The following is a 13,806-nucleotide window of genomic DNA, read 5'->3' on the forward strand; positions in this document are numbered from 1 at the left end:
TTGAATTATTTTTGATGAATTGTGACATGAGTGATGTTAAGTAATGCCTGCGTTCTGTTGGGTCACTTTCTTTGGAATGGGTACAAATAGGGATCTCTTCCAGTTGGTTGATGAGATAGATGTCTTCCAAATTTTTTGGAAGAGGCTAGTGCTTCCGCCACTTCATCAGCTAGTTGAAACATTTCAGTTGCTTGTCCTTCAACTCCAGGAGCCTGACTTAGCCTTCAGTGCAACTTCGTTTTCTCCTTCAGTATGATCTATTCTTGAACATGTATGAGCTCTTAAAATGACTGAATATCAGCTAGTTCTTTTTAGTACAGTAACTCTTAGTAATCCTTCCATCTTTTAATGATGCTTCTGGTATCATTTAATAGTTTGCCTACAAAATCCTTCAGTATTACAATTTGAGGCTTGAGATTTTTCATCACTTCTTGCAGCTTGAGATGTGCTGTGTTCTTACTTTTTGGCTTTCTAATTCCAGGTCTTTGCGCATTTCATTATGATATTATGTCTTTACGAACTGCCCTCTGAAATTTCCTAGTCAGCTCTTTTACTTTATCACTTCTTCAAACTACTTTAGCCTACTTTATGTTCAATAGTAAGTTTCAGAGTCTCTTCTAATATCTACTTTGAACTTTCTTTGTCTTTTTAGATAATCTTTTGCTTTATTCATGTATGATGTTTTTTATAGTATCCCAGTCAGTCAGATCTTTTGTCATTAGTGTTCATTGTGTCAAATATGTTCTTGAAATATTCTCTAAACTCAGGTGGGAGATACTCCTGGATATATTTTGGCTCTTATTGAATTGTTTTAATTTTCTTTGACTTAAACCTGACCTCGCATATGAGCCATTAATGATTTGCGTCCACAGTTGGCACCTAGCATTGAGTTCAAACCTAAGAACAGTTGTGAGGACAGCTGGGAAGGACATGTTTCATTTTGTATAGAGATTCACTCTCAGTCGGAACCGACTTTGATATAGTTAAAGTTTATTGTGCCAACCTGGCCCCTAAACACATGTGGGGTTAATTGAAGGGTGAAGAGATAAATGGCTCTGTGAGCCTCACCTTTCTAGTTCTTGGGTCTCGTGCTTTGTGACAGTAGGACCAGGCTGCAGCTGCCTTAGCCAGTTCCCTGCTTCAGCTGTCAAGGCTCATTTCCTGCAAGACATCCCCAAGGAAAGCTGCATTGACCTATCCCAATGCAGCCCTGGCTACTGGAGCAGCCGTGTGGAGACCCCTGCCAGTGCTGAGATGTTGACATATTCACTGACTTGGCTTTCCTCTTGCAGTCGGCATCACTGTGTCTGTTTTGTGAGATGGAGGAGGACTTTGTGGATTGGTGTTGGACATATGGGTTAATGGATTAATGTTGGACTTGTGGGCTTGGGCAGCACTGGGTTGGGATGTTTTCTTGATGTGCACTTAACGTTTATATAAAACTCTCTTATACATGAGTTTCTGTGGATTTGTTTCTCTAAAATACCCAAACTAAACCAGACTTCATGACACACCACCACCATTGAAACTAAGGGATTGAAATATTTCAAGAATCCAATGTAGTACCGAAAGCACTCACCAATCTCTTCCAGAAAATTTGCAAGATAGCTACCTGGTCAACTAACTGGGAGAGAGCCATATTTGTGCCTATTACTAAGAACGACCCACCAGAATGCATAAATCATCTAACATTATCAATATCATAGGCAAGTAAAATCATATTGAAAATAGTTCAGAAACAGTTAGCTTTAGCAGTACATTATCATTGAGCTGCCAGAAATTCAAGCTGGATTTAGGTGATGTTACATGAGGGCTATCATTACTGACATCAGGTGGATCTTGGCAGAAAGCAGAGAATACCAGAAAGATGCTTACTTATGTTTTATTGACTATTCAAATGCATTCAATTACATGGGTCAGAACAAAGTAGAGATCACATTATGAAGAATGAAAATTCTGGAGCACTTTATTTTATTTATGTGAAACCTATATACACACCAAGGGCAATTGTTAGAACAAGGGACTATTGCACATTTTAAAGTCAAGAAGGTATATCTCTTCACCATAGTTGTTCAGTCTATGCTGAAGAAGATAAAATAAGAAACTGGATTTTATGAAGACATGCAGCATCAAGATGGGAGGAAAGCTTAATAGCAGCCTTCCGTATGCAGATGACAAAACCTTGCTTGCTAAAAATGCAAACTAGAAGCACTTACTGATTAAGATAAAAGACTACAGCCTTCAGTGTGGATTACAACTCAGTGAAAAGAAAACGAAAATCCTCATAATTGGACCAGTAGACAACATCATGATAAACGGAAAAAAGGATTGATGTCAAGGATTTCATTTTCCTTGGTTCTACAATCAATGCAAGTAGTAGTCAAGAAATCCAACATTGCACTGAGTACTTCTGCTGCACAAACTCTGTAAAGTATAAAGACCAGAGATGTCACCTGGGGACTAAGGTACACTGACCCATGTCATGGTATTTTCAGTTGCCCTATATTTACATTCATATGAAGCTAGGCAAAAAGAAAAAAAAACGAAAGAAAGAAAGCTAGGCCATAAGTAAATGAAATAATGAATGATACATTTGAATTGTGGTGTTGATGAAGAATATGGAAAGTATCATGGACAGCCAGAGTGCAACAAATCTATCTCGAAGGAAATAGCCAGAATGCTCAGTAGAAACAAGGGCGATGAGACTTCTAATGTACTTTGAGCGTGTTATCAAGAGAGACCAGTCCCTGTCCCTGGTTGTAGCAGTTACACAATCTGTCAACTTGAGGAAGGAGTGGAGTCTAGCCTGTCAGGTCACGTCTTGATGACCTCATGTTGGAGGCGCAGTGAATATAAACAGCTCACTAGAGGCCAGACCCACTCTCTGCTTTATCTTCCTGACGACAAGCCACATGGAGCTACGCTGATGGAGCCAGAGCCCTGGAGCTGAAGGAGCCATGCGGAGACCCACTCCAGCACTGAGATGATACCACCACCAATGACTTTCCACCCATGGCCTGTGATCTTCCTGGATTCAGCTTTATTATATGGCTGTGTGAGTCTAAAGAGGAGTTTATGGACCATATTGGCATAGGGGAAATATCGGACTTACGGACTTGATCTGGACTGGGCTGGGAAGTTTCCTTAATGTACTATTGCTCTTTGATATAAAGTTGTCTCTTACACACATGAGTCTCCCTGGATTTGTTTCTCTAGTCCACCCAGACTAACACACTGGTAAAGAACATTATTCTTGGTGAAACAGGGCCAGCAGAAAAGAAGACAACCCTCAATGAGATGGATTGAATCAATGTCTCAGACATAACAATTGTAAGGTTGGAGCACCTCTGGGCAGTGTTTCCTTCTGTTTTGCATAAGGTTGCTTTCAATTTGAGCCAACACAACCTAACAACATAAATATACAAGTATTTATAAAAAAGGCAATAGATTTCTTTTCTCAAAGAAGTTTAGTAGAGAAGCTATGGCAGGTCTATAAGGTACATCTCCACATGGTAAATACATAATTCTATGAGGGAGAAGAGGTATCTGATTTATCTAGGTGGAGAATTTATGAGGTATTCAGGAATAAGAAAATAATCTGGACAAGAAGGTTATCTTATTAAATGAAAAATACTAAGTGGGGGACAAATTCGAGATCATTTTCCTTAAAAGAGTCGAATTCTGTACTTCCTAAAATAACTTACAGAATTTTGTAAAAACCTCATTAAATGGGGTACTTGCTAGAGTTGTATTTAAATGCAAGCTAAACGGTACTATTGGTAGAAAGCTCCATCATACTTCCCTGGTGGGGCTGGGGGTTTCAAATCGCTGACCTTGTACTGTAGCTAGCAGCCCAACAGGTAACCAAAGGGTTGGAAAGTAAATAAGAGGGAAAAACAAATAAATGAATGCTATCAATATTATACTACAATACAGTTATACATATATTGCTTTTATTCATGTATATAATTTTCATTGTCATTTGTAACTTTAATCTGTTTTTTACCTTTTAGACTTGGAATGGCCAAATATCAAGGTGAAGTTCAAAGTTTGAAACTGGATGATGATTCAGTTATAGAAGGAGTAAGTGACCAAGTACTTGTGGCAGTTGTGGTCAGTTTCGCTTTGATTGCTACCTTGGTATATGCACTTTTCAGGTGAGATTAAAGGATAGAAGAATTGAAATTATATGCGTTCTTGAGGGCCACTGACTTTCTTTTATTGCTTCTTTTAATGGTTTATATTTAATATAGGAAGCAGGTCATTTCGGTGATTGTAAATGTTTACTAGGGCATATTATCCTTCCACTGGGCTCTGAATGTTTCCACATACATTTTTGGTCATCAACTCTCATAAGATGAAATTTAAATTTATCAGTCATCGTTTGGATAAAATGTTAGTGTGGGTAAGTAAAAAAGTGTTGCTACAAAATCATAGAAACCTTTGTCAAGCACAAATATGAAAATGTGAACCTTTTGTTTTTCAACGTACCTTCCATCTAGGGCTATGTAATTCTTATAGTTGAATTCATAAATTTGGAGGTAATATATCACAAAAATTCTAATAAAAATTATTTTCATTTTTTTGAATAGCAAAGAAAGTGTTGGGCAATGTAGAGGGAATTAAGATTAGAATTAAAATTATAGTCATATCAGAAATAATATTTAGAGACTTCAGAAGTCTGTGAAAATATAGAAACTTTAATGTTAACTATCATGAAATACATGTTTTAAAATAACATTTTGTGTCTTTGGAAGTAGAAATGGGCAGAATTATAATTTAGAAAGGCTAATTCTAAAAGTAGCAAATCAAAGAATTTCTTGTAAAACTTGTAATAAAGATTATTAAAATATGTAGAGCTAGAAAATGGTGATTAATCTTTTCTTTTTACTGCTATATTAGCAGTCTTTTAGATAAAGGTAATATCTTGATTTTAAGGACTCTCTGGTAACTCACTTGTGAACATAATGGGGAAATGATGAGGTGACAGCAGTCAGGTAAATTTATAACTTAGTTACAGCTGGTCTTAGGGAACACTATGACTAGTACTTTAATGTAAGCTCTTGAAGGGCTCATTCTTTAAGCCTGTTTCATTCATCATTGGTAGCAACTTGGATGAAAATAAGGTATGCTTATTAAAGTGTCAGTTGGGAAGGATAGCTAATGCATTGTTACAACTGAACCAAGATTTAAAAATGGGTAATGGCTTAAACAATGAACCCCAAACTATACTCACTGCCATCAAGTCAATACTGTCTCATAGTGACCCTTATAGGACAGGGTAGAACTGACCCTGTGAGTTTCTGAGACTCTACTCTTTTTTTTAAATCATTTTATTGTGGCTCATACAACTCTTACCACAATCCATACATCCATCCATTGTGTCGAGCACATTTGTACATTTGTTGCCATCATCATTCTCAAAACAGTTGCTTTCTACTTGAGCCCTTGGTATCAGCTCCTCATTTTCCCCCTCCTTCCCCTTCCTTCCCTCCCCTTCCTTCCCTCCCTAAGACTCTTAACTCTTTAAGGGAGTAGAAAGCTTTGTCTTTCTGCTGCGGAGCTGCTGGTGGTTTCAAACTGCTGACCTTGCACATCACAGCCTACCTGTAACAACTCTAGCGTCAGGGCTCTAGCTCATAACTTAGCAAATACAAATGAAACGTCTGCGCTTTACCTCTTAAGACTAGAAGGCAGGGGAAAAAGAATAGGAGGCAGATATAAATATGTCATATAAAATATTTTTGATTGGGAATTGTGGAATAAATTGTGGATAAATTTTTGACTGGGACTTGTGGAATGGAAGGCAGATTAGAAAACAGGAAGGAAAGTAGCTCAATTTATTGAAAAGTACTTTATAAAACTAATTTTATTTTCAAATATTTTTGCCTCTTGTTTTCTAATTTCTCAATTATAAATATGTATACATATATGTGTATTTTTTAAAAAGTTTACCGTGCTACAAATCAGAATGATGTGCTAAACCTAAACTAAAAGTTGCCATTTAAACGTACATGCAAATATGCTTGATACAATTGATGTATGGATTGTTATAAGAGTTATAAGAGCCCCCCAAAATGATTCACTAAAATAAATAAATAGAAATAAATAAAAATTGCCATTTATTAAGGAAATTGTATATTGCAAATACAAAATTTAAAAAATATATTTTAATTCATTTTATTAGGGGCTCATACAATTCTTTTCACAATATGTACATACATCATTTGTGTCCAGCACATTGTTGCATTGTGCTGCACATTGTCCAGTACATATGTTGCCATCATCATTCTCAAAACACCTGCTTTCTACTTGAGCCCTTGGTATCAGCTCATTTTTCCCCTCCCTCCCCACTCCTTCCTCCCCTTGAACCCTTGATAATTTATAAATTATTATTTTATCATATCTTACACCATTCAACGTCTCCCTCACCCACTTATCTGCTGTCCGTCCCCCAGTGAGAATATGTAGACCTTGTCTTCTGTTCCCCCTTTTTCCCTCACCCTCCCTCCATCCTCCTGATATTGCCACTCTCACCATTAGTCCTGAGTGGTTCATCAATCGTGGATTCCCTGATTTCCAGTTCCTATCTGCCAGTGAACAGCATCTGGTTCAGCCGGGTATGTAAGATAGAAGTGGGATCATGATAGTTGGGGGGGGGGGGAGCATTTAAGAACTAGAGGAAAATTGTGTATTTCATCGTTGCCACGCTGCACTCTGACCGACTCGTCTCCTTCCCACAGCCCTTCTGCAAGGGAATGTCCAATTTCCCCCAGATGGGCCCTGGGTCCCCACTCTGCACTTCCCCTCATTCACAATGCTATGATTATTTTTTGTGGGTGTGTCTTTGATGCCTGATACCTGAGCCCTTCGACGCCTTGTCGTCTCACAGGCTGGTGTACATTTTTCATGTGGGCTTTGTTGTTTCTCAGTTAGATGACCCCTTGTTTATCTTCCACCCTATGGGACCCCAGATTCTATATATTTTGACAACTGGGCACCATTAGCTTTCTTCACCGCATTTTCCAATGCACCTGCTTTGTCTTCAGCATTCGTGTCGGGATAGGCTGGCGTGCTTCTTCCATGTTGGCTTTGTTGTTTCTTAGCTAGATGGACGCCTGATTGTCTTCAAGCCTTTAAGTCCCCAGATGCTATATCATAATGATAGCCGGGCACCATCAGCTTTCTTCACTACTTTTGCTTATGCACCCACTTTGTCCTCAGCGATCGAGTCGGGACAGGCTGGTGTGCTTCTTCCATGTGGGTTTTGTTGCCTCTCAGCTAGATGGCTGCTTGTTTATCTTCAGGTTTTTAAGACTTCAGGTGCTATATCTTTTGGTAGCTGGGCACCATCAACTTTATTCACCACATTTGCTTGTGCACCCATTGTCTTCAGCAATTGTGCCGGGCAGGTGAGCATCTCAGACTGCCGAATTGTTAGAACAAAGTATTCTTGTGTTGAGGGAGTGCTTGTGCAGGGGCCCACTTTTTAAAATATTTTATTGACATATCTTACTCATTCCAATATATTCCTTACCTTCCCATATATTTCTGTTGTTCAATCCCATCAGTGGGGCTATATAATCATCAATGCTATCAACTTCCTTCTTCCCCTTTACCTTTTCCCCACCTCTCTCAGGGAATCCTTACTTCTGTCAGTGCCTCTGAGGGGTCATTCATCTTGACTACCATGTACTGAGCAATCTAAAATGTACAAATGAACATACGCAACTCTAACATGATCAATGAGGTATATCATGTACTGACCATAATAGTATAGGGAGGAAATCTTAAAGAACTAGAGCAGTGGTTCTCAACCTTCCTAATGCTGCAACCCTTTAATACAGTGGGCAGACCCACCTGGAGATGGATAGAGGAGCAGTGTTTCAGTTCCTAAGACCATCGGAAATATGGTCTTAGGCGACCCCTGTGAAAGGGTCGTTTGATCCCTAAAGGGGTCGTGACCCCCAGGTTGAGAACCGCTGAACTAGAGGATAGCTGTGGGTTTCATCAGTGCCACACTGTACCCTGAGTTTGTCTTCCATTCTGTGAGGCCCTCCTAAAAGGAGCTGTCCAATTGTCTTGCTGGTGGACTTTGGGTCTCTACTACATCCAGGCCCCTTCATATCAATTTGGATGCATGCTTTTTGAACTTCTGATAGCTCTTCCCATCAACACCTCTTGATCACACAGCCTGGTATGCTTTTTCAGTGTGGGCTTTGTTGTTTCCCTGCTAGACTGCCACTTGTTTAACTACAAGCTTTAATATCCCAGATGCTATATCTTTTTTTTTAATTAATAAATCTTTTTATTGGGGCTCATACAACTCTTATCACAATCCATACGTACATCAATTGAGCAAAGCACTCTTATACATTCGTTGCTAGATGCTATATCTCTTGATAGCAAGGCACCATCAGCTTTCTTCCCCACATTTGCATATGCACCCTTTTGTCTTCAACGATCATGTCAGGGAGGTGGGTATCATAGAGTGGCACATTAGAACAAACCATTCTTGTACAGATGTAGTAAATACTAAACATTTAATAGTATTAGACTTTATTAATCAAAATAATTAAAGGCCATATCTGGATTATATTTAGTTTGGGGCAAATATTTTAAACTGGAAAACTTTCAGAATGGAAAGAGACCTGGGAACAATCGTATAAAAATGGTTGCGATTTGGAGCTATTTAGCTTCAGGAATGGAACTGTTAGATGTGTCTGTAAATATGACGAGAACTTCTTTTCTGGAAGAGCAGTTTTGTTTATCTTTATGGCAATATTAAGGCTACAAGATGAATGTCAGTGATGAGATTTTGCCCAATTTTAGACATGTGTTTTTTTGTTTTTTTTTTCAAATTAGCTGAGGGGCTTCCCATTATTTAGAGAATATCTTAAATCTCATATGACTGATTGGGACATTGATTTCTGCTCCTTTCCAATTCTTCAAATTTCAACTTCCGTTAGCTACTGGAATCACTTAACCAGGGGATGCAGAATTATTAGTAAGTTAGAATTGAAATAAAGCAACTGAATATCTTTTTAATGCTTCTTTGATGTTTTCAGTCATATAATTTATTTATTTTAAATCTTTTAAAATTTGTTTTTCATTCTGTTTAATCTCCTAATTGTAGCTGCCATTAATTGATATGTCAGAAGCTTGTCTAGAGGGTCTGGTATGGGTTTTAATGTACAAACCACAAACTTTGGTACACTTGTAAACTTAGATTCTACCTTCTTTCTTTGTCTCAGGGTTTGGGTATCATTCTCCCTCCCCACCTCCCATGTAAGAGGTTTGCGGCTCCTTTACAGGTCCACAGCAACTTAACTGATAGGGTGGTTTGCATTTCCCCCTTCATTGTACAACGAGGGGTCATAAATGCACTAACAGTGAATCTACTTTGTGTATTAGTGTTTCTTGGCATGTGACTTTAGACTGACTCAGTGGCAAATGCCTGGTCCTTTCTGAATGGCTCTGATGACATACATCCCAGATTTTCCAGCCTCACTTTCACTCTGTTTTAATGATCCCATTATCTGAACTCTGTTTACCATTTGTCTGCCAGTTGGTTGTACGATGATGACTTGCTGTGATCCTAGAAGCTATGTCACTTATATTCCAGTACCTAACGTGAACAGTTTTCAGTGGAGCTTTCAAACTAAGAACATATTATGAAGAAGGAATAAGCTGTATACTTTTGAGGGATTATCCACTAAAAAAAACCCTTATCTTTTCCCCGCAGCTTAGCCATTGGGCTTGAGCCACTGACCTTGTGTTTAATAGCCCAATGCGTAGCTCACAATGCCACCAATGCTCATGGACTAGATATTTCCTAGTGTTTAAACGAGATGGTTATTTTTGTTGTTCCTTGATAGACTGTTTCATCTACAGATAGCTATCTTTCATAGATCAGTTTGTTATAAGAATGTAAAATATTTAAAAGTAAGCAAAACTTAAAGATTTTAAACAGACTTCTTAGTTTCATTACCTATATGTTGACCTTCTTGTTAGCCATTTGATTTGAAATTGTATTTCTGCCCTCTCTGAACTAATGGTTATACTGGTTTCCTTGTCTAAAATTTAATTTTATTTTCCTGAAAGGGAATAATTGTAAGATGGATTGTCTCCATTTTTCATCTCCCATTAGGCTATTGATTTAGAGTTGTTTACTTTATTGGATATTCAGTCACCCACTAGCGTAGGCTCTTCTGTAAAGTAAGGTTGGGATTTTGTGGGCTTCTAATTTCCATACTCATATGTCCTTTCCCGTTGGTTCTCCATTATAATGGTCAATGTTGAAATGCTAATGTTTTTTCTTCATTAGATCATTTTAGTTTCTGTTTTTCCTTGACCCTTCCCTTTATAAGAGAAAACTTAGGAGAAAATAAAAACTTGATGTAGAAAAGTAATCAAATGTATTATATGTGGATTTATATAGCTAATTACTTTAAAGACATTTTTCTTGTAAAGTAAATGTGCTAACCATCCTTATTTATTTGAAAGCATACCACTAGTACTTCCCCTGGATATTACACCATTGAATTTCATGACTTGCTTAAAACCTACCATAAGCCAAAGATCAGTGATCTTAGAAGAATGCACCACAGAATAGCCTAAACTGTTAACTCCTGGGATTGGAGTGCAGCTGCTTGCAATCATTTATATATATTAAGTTATCAATAGTTCTGAGAACCAATAGTTCTCAAAAATCAGAATTATAGAAAATTGATCATATCTTTTATTCAAGTTTATTATATTTTATTCAACAGAAATGTCCGACACAACATTCACCCAGAAAACCAAGAACTAGTAAGGGAGCTTCGGGAACAACTTCAAACAGAACAGGTACTATGGTTATAGAAATACACGCATATGAAATCGTGAGGAAACATTTCGATGTTGATTTAGAAACCAGGGCTTTTCTCCCGGTCTAAATTACCTTGTGCTGTCTTGTACATTTCAGATCAGGCAAATGTTTAGTCTTAATCTATTCTGATAATTTTATGTTTGATTTTTAACTTCCTTTAAAAGAAAGTTTCTCTAGTATTTATTTTAGTGTGAGGAAATAATCGCTAATTGGCCTTAATGAAATTGTTTTAATATTTTATTTTATTTTTTTACATTTTATTAGGGGTTCATACAACTCTTATCACAATCCATACATATACATACATCAATTGTATAAAGCACATCCGTACATTCTTTGCCCTAATCATTTTCAAAACATTTGCGCTCCACTTAAGGAGCATCAGGTCCTCTTTTTTTTTCCCCCTCTTTTTTTTGCATCAGGTCCTCTTTTTTTTTCCCCCTCCCTCCCCGCTTCCCCCTCCTTCATGAGCCTTTGATAATTTATAGATTGTTATTTTGTCATATCTTGCCCTATCCAGAGTCTCCCTTTCCCCCCACCCCTTCTCTGCCGTCCGTCTCCCAGGGAGGAGGTCACATGTGGATCCTTGTAAGGTCTTAATGAAATTTAGTGGAAAACTATTCTTTCTAATATGTATAATCCCTGAGGTTTACTGGAAATTACTAGGAGAGAGAGCTGTGTGCCTTGTTTTCTTCCTTGGTCAGGCTAACATTGTTAAGGCAAAGAAGGGGACTAGCTTAAAATCCAGAATGTAGCATACTTTATGAAGGCTCTAGAAGTTGGATATGCTACCCCTTCATTCTGAAATAACTAACATGAAAACATGAAAGGGAAAGATTTGCTTTCCTACCCATCAAGCAAACTCAGGTTCCAGTCAGAGGTTTATAATTTATCCATTCACCAAATACCTATTGAGTGTCTACTCTCATGGAATTTCAATTCATCGATGCAAGAATAATTGTTACTAGTATTCTGGTCCAAACCTATTGTTATCAGTAATTCTTGCTGGTGTAGCGCTTTAAAGCTCACAAAGTGACTTCTCGTACAGCTATTTTCTTAATCTTCAAGCAGCCCACCAGAAAGGAAGGTAGTTATTATTCCCACTTTGCTCTTATTCATACACGAATAGCTCGGCTATGACGAAGTCCTGGATTGAAGTGCATCTTGCAGGTGTCTTTGCCAATACCCCATTCATCTTTCATGGCTCTTCTGACTCCTGGATTTGAATCCAGCTAGTGGCTTCATCTAACTTTGTGCTCTTCCACAGTCCCAAGCCAGCCACACGTGGCTATTTAAATGAATTAAAGTTAAATAATAAGAAAAATTCTCATTTTAGTCTACTAACCGCATCTTACCTGATATTCCCAGGCAGTCTCTCGTCCAAGTACTAACGAGGGCCAACTCTTCTTAGTTCCCCAGAGAAGACTAGACTGTTGAGAAAAGAAAGCATCAGAACTGACTCAAGGGCACTGAGCTTGGAGTTTTTTAACAGCATTTCAGGTACTCAGTAGTCACAAGTGGCTACCATTTCGCACAGTGTAGCTAGAGAGTCCCAGTATTACAGAAATTTATATTGGACAATGCCAGTAATTTAATTTTTGTGAAGTCTACAGAACCATGAAGGGCGGCAGAGATAGAGAAGGGGGCATGAAGAGCGGTGCTTTTCTTTTTTGCAGCATGAAAACAAATGTGCAAGACTCCTATACATTATAACCTTGGTTTACAGAATATGCCAGTACTTTAGGAAATAGGAATTTAGTTACAAATAAAAATAAAAATCTTTTATTCCATTTATAGTTAAAAGTATTTCATACTTAGCAAATTCATTCATTTAAAAAAGTAATTTGATGTTTTTATTTATTTTTTTAAAAATCATTTTTTAGGGACTTGTACAACTCTTATCACAGCCCATACACCCATCCATTGTGTCAGACACATTTATACATTTGTTGCCATCATCATTCTCAAAACATTTGCTTTCTGTGTGAGCCCTTGGTGTCAGCTTGTCATCTTCCCCTTCCCTTCCCGCCCCACCTCCCTCATGAACTCTGATAATTCATAAATTATTATTATTTTGTCATGTCTTACACTGTCTGACATCTTCCTTCACCCGCTTTTCTGTTGTCCATCCCCCAGATGTTTTTATTTTTATATTATTTTTAAAATTTGATGTTTTAAATACTTTGTTTATAATCTGCCTATTAAGCACCATAAAACATTTTGACAGATAAGCTTTTTCACTGAAATACACGAAATACTATTTTGTAGGTGCTGGGGTATTACAGATAAATCCTTCAGATGAAAGTCCCTGTTGTCATGCAGTTAGACTCTAGTGAGATTTCTGATGCCTGCATGCATCTCATATTGATGATTCTGTTCTGCTCAGTAGTCTTATTTTAATCACAAGAAGGAGGTAACTGAGAAGCCTGTTGAAATGTATTAATCTTTGTAGAAGGATTTACATTCACATTGTAGTAGTCTTAAGTTTTCTACTTTCAAAATGACCAAATAATCTTCTCTGGAAGTGTATCCCTGGTCTTCTGTAAGGTACAATATACTGCAATATCTGTCCAAGTGCAATGTGAAAAATGAAAAAGAGCAAAGACTTCAAAAAGAGTTTCACACTTCTTATTCCTCAGTGTGTTCATTAGGTCAGCCTTGTGGATAACGAGTCATTGAAAATAGCTGACTCATTCTAGTAGTACAAACGAGAAATTCTTGAGTTAATCTAGGTTTTTATTTTTAAATTGACCTTGGGAAAGAAGGTGCAGAGTAGCTGAAGTAATACTACATTACTCGCATGACTTTCCAACCTGTACCTTGGAACTGTGGGTGCACATTGTAAAATCTTGTGCGAGCACATAGTCAGCTATATTCTGAAGTGTAATTTGACACAAAGCTATAAGGAGCTGATACCAAGGGCTCAAGTAGAAAGC

The 13,806-nt window shown here is 37.7% G+C and overlaps 1 protein-coding gene across 6 annotated transcripts in view; it reads left to right on the top strand.

The window, feature by feature from the left end:
• RNF170 (ring finger protein 170) overlaps positions 1 to 13,806 on the top strand; it is a 38,098-nt gene that overhangs the window by 9,841 nt on the left and 14,451 nt on the right. For 4 of the 6 annotated variants that reach the window (XM_075556589.1, XM_075556587.1, XM_075556588.1 and 1 more), the window contains 2 exons: positions 4,014 to 4,157; positions 10,773 to 10,848. In XM_075556589.1, the coding sequence (XP_075412704.1) occupies positions 4,021 to 4,157; positions 10,773 to 10,848 (213 nt within the window). In that variant the 5' untranslated portion in view covers positions 4,014 to 4,020. Of the gene's footprint in view, positions 1 to 4,013; positions 4,158 to 10,772; positions 10,849 to 13,806 lie in introns of those variants that run through there. The other 2 variants (XM_075556590.1, XM_075556591.1) reach the window with 2 other exon arrangements.

This window comes from Tenrec ecaudatus, chromosome 8 (genome assembly GCF_050624435.1).
Source record: "Tenrec ecaudatus isolate mTenEca1 chromosome 8, mTenEca1.hap1, whole genome shotgun sequence".
Classification (NCBI taxonomy): domain Eukaryota; kingdom Metazoa; phylum Chordata; class Mammalia; order Afrosoricida; family Tenrecidae; genus Tenrec; species Tenrec ecaudatus.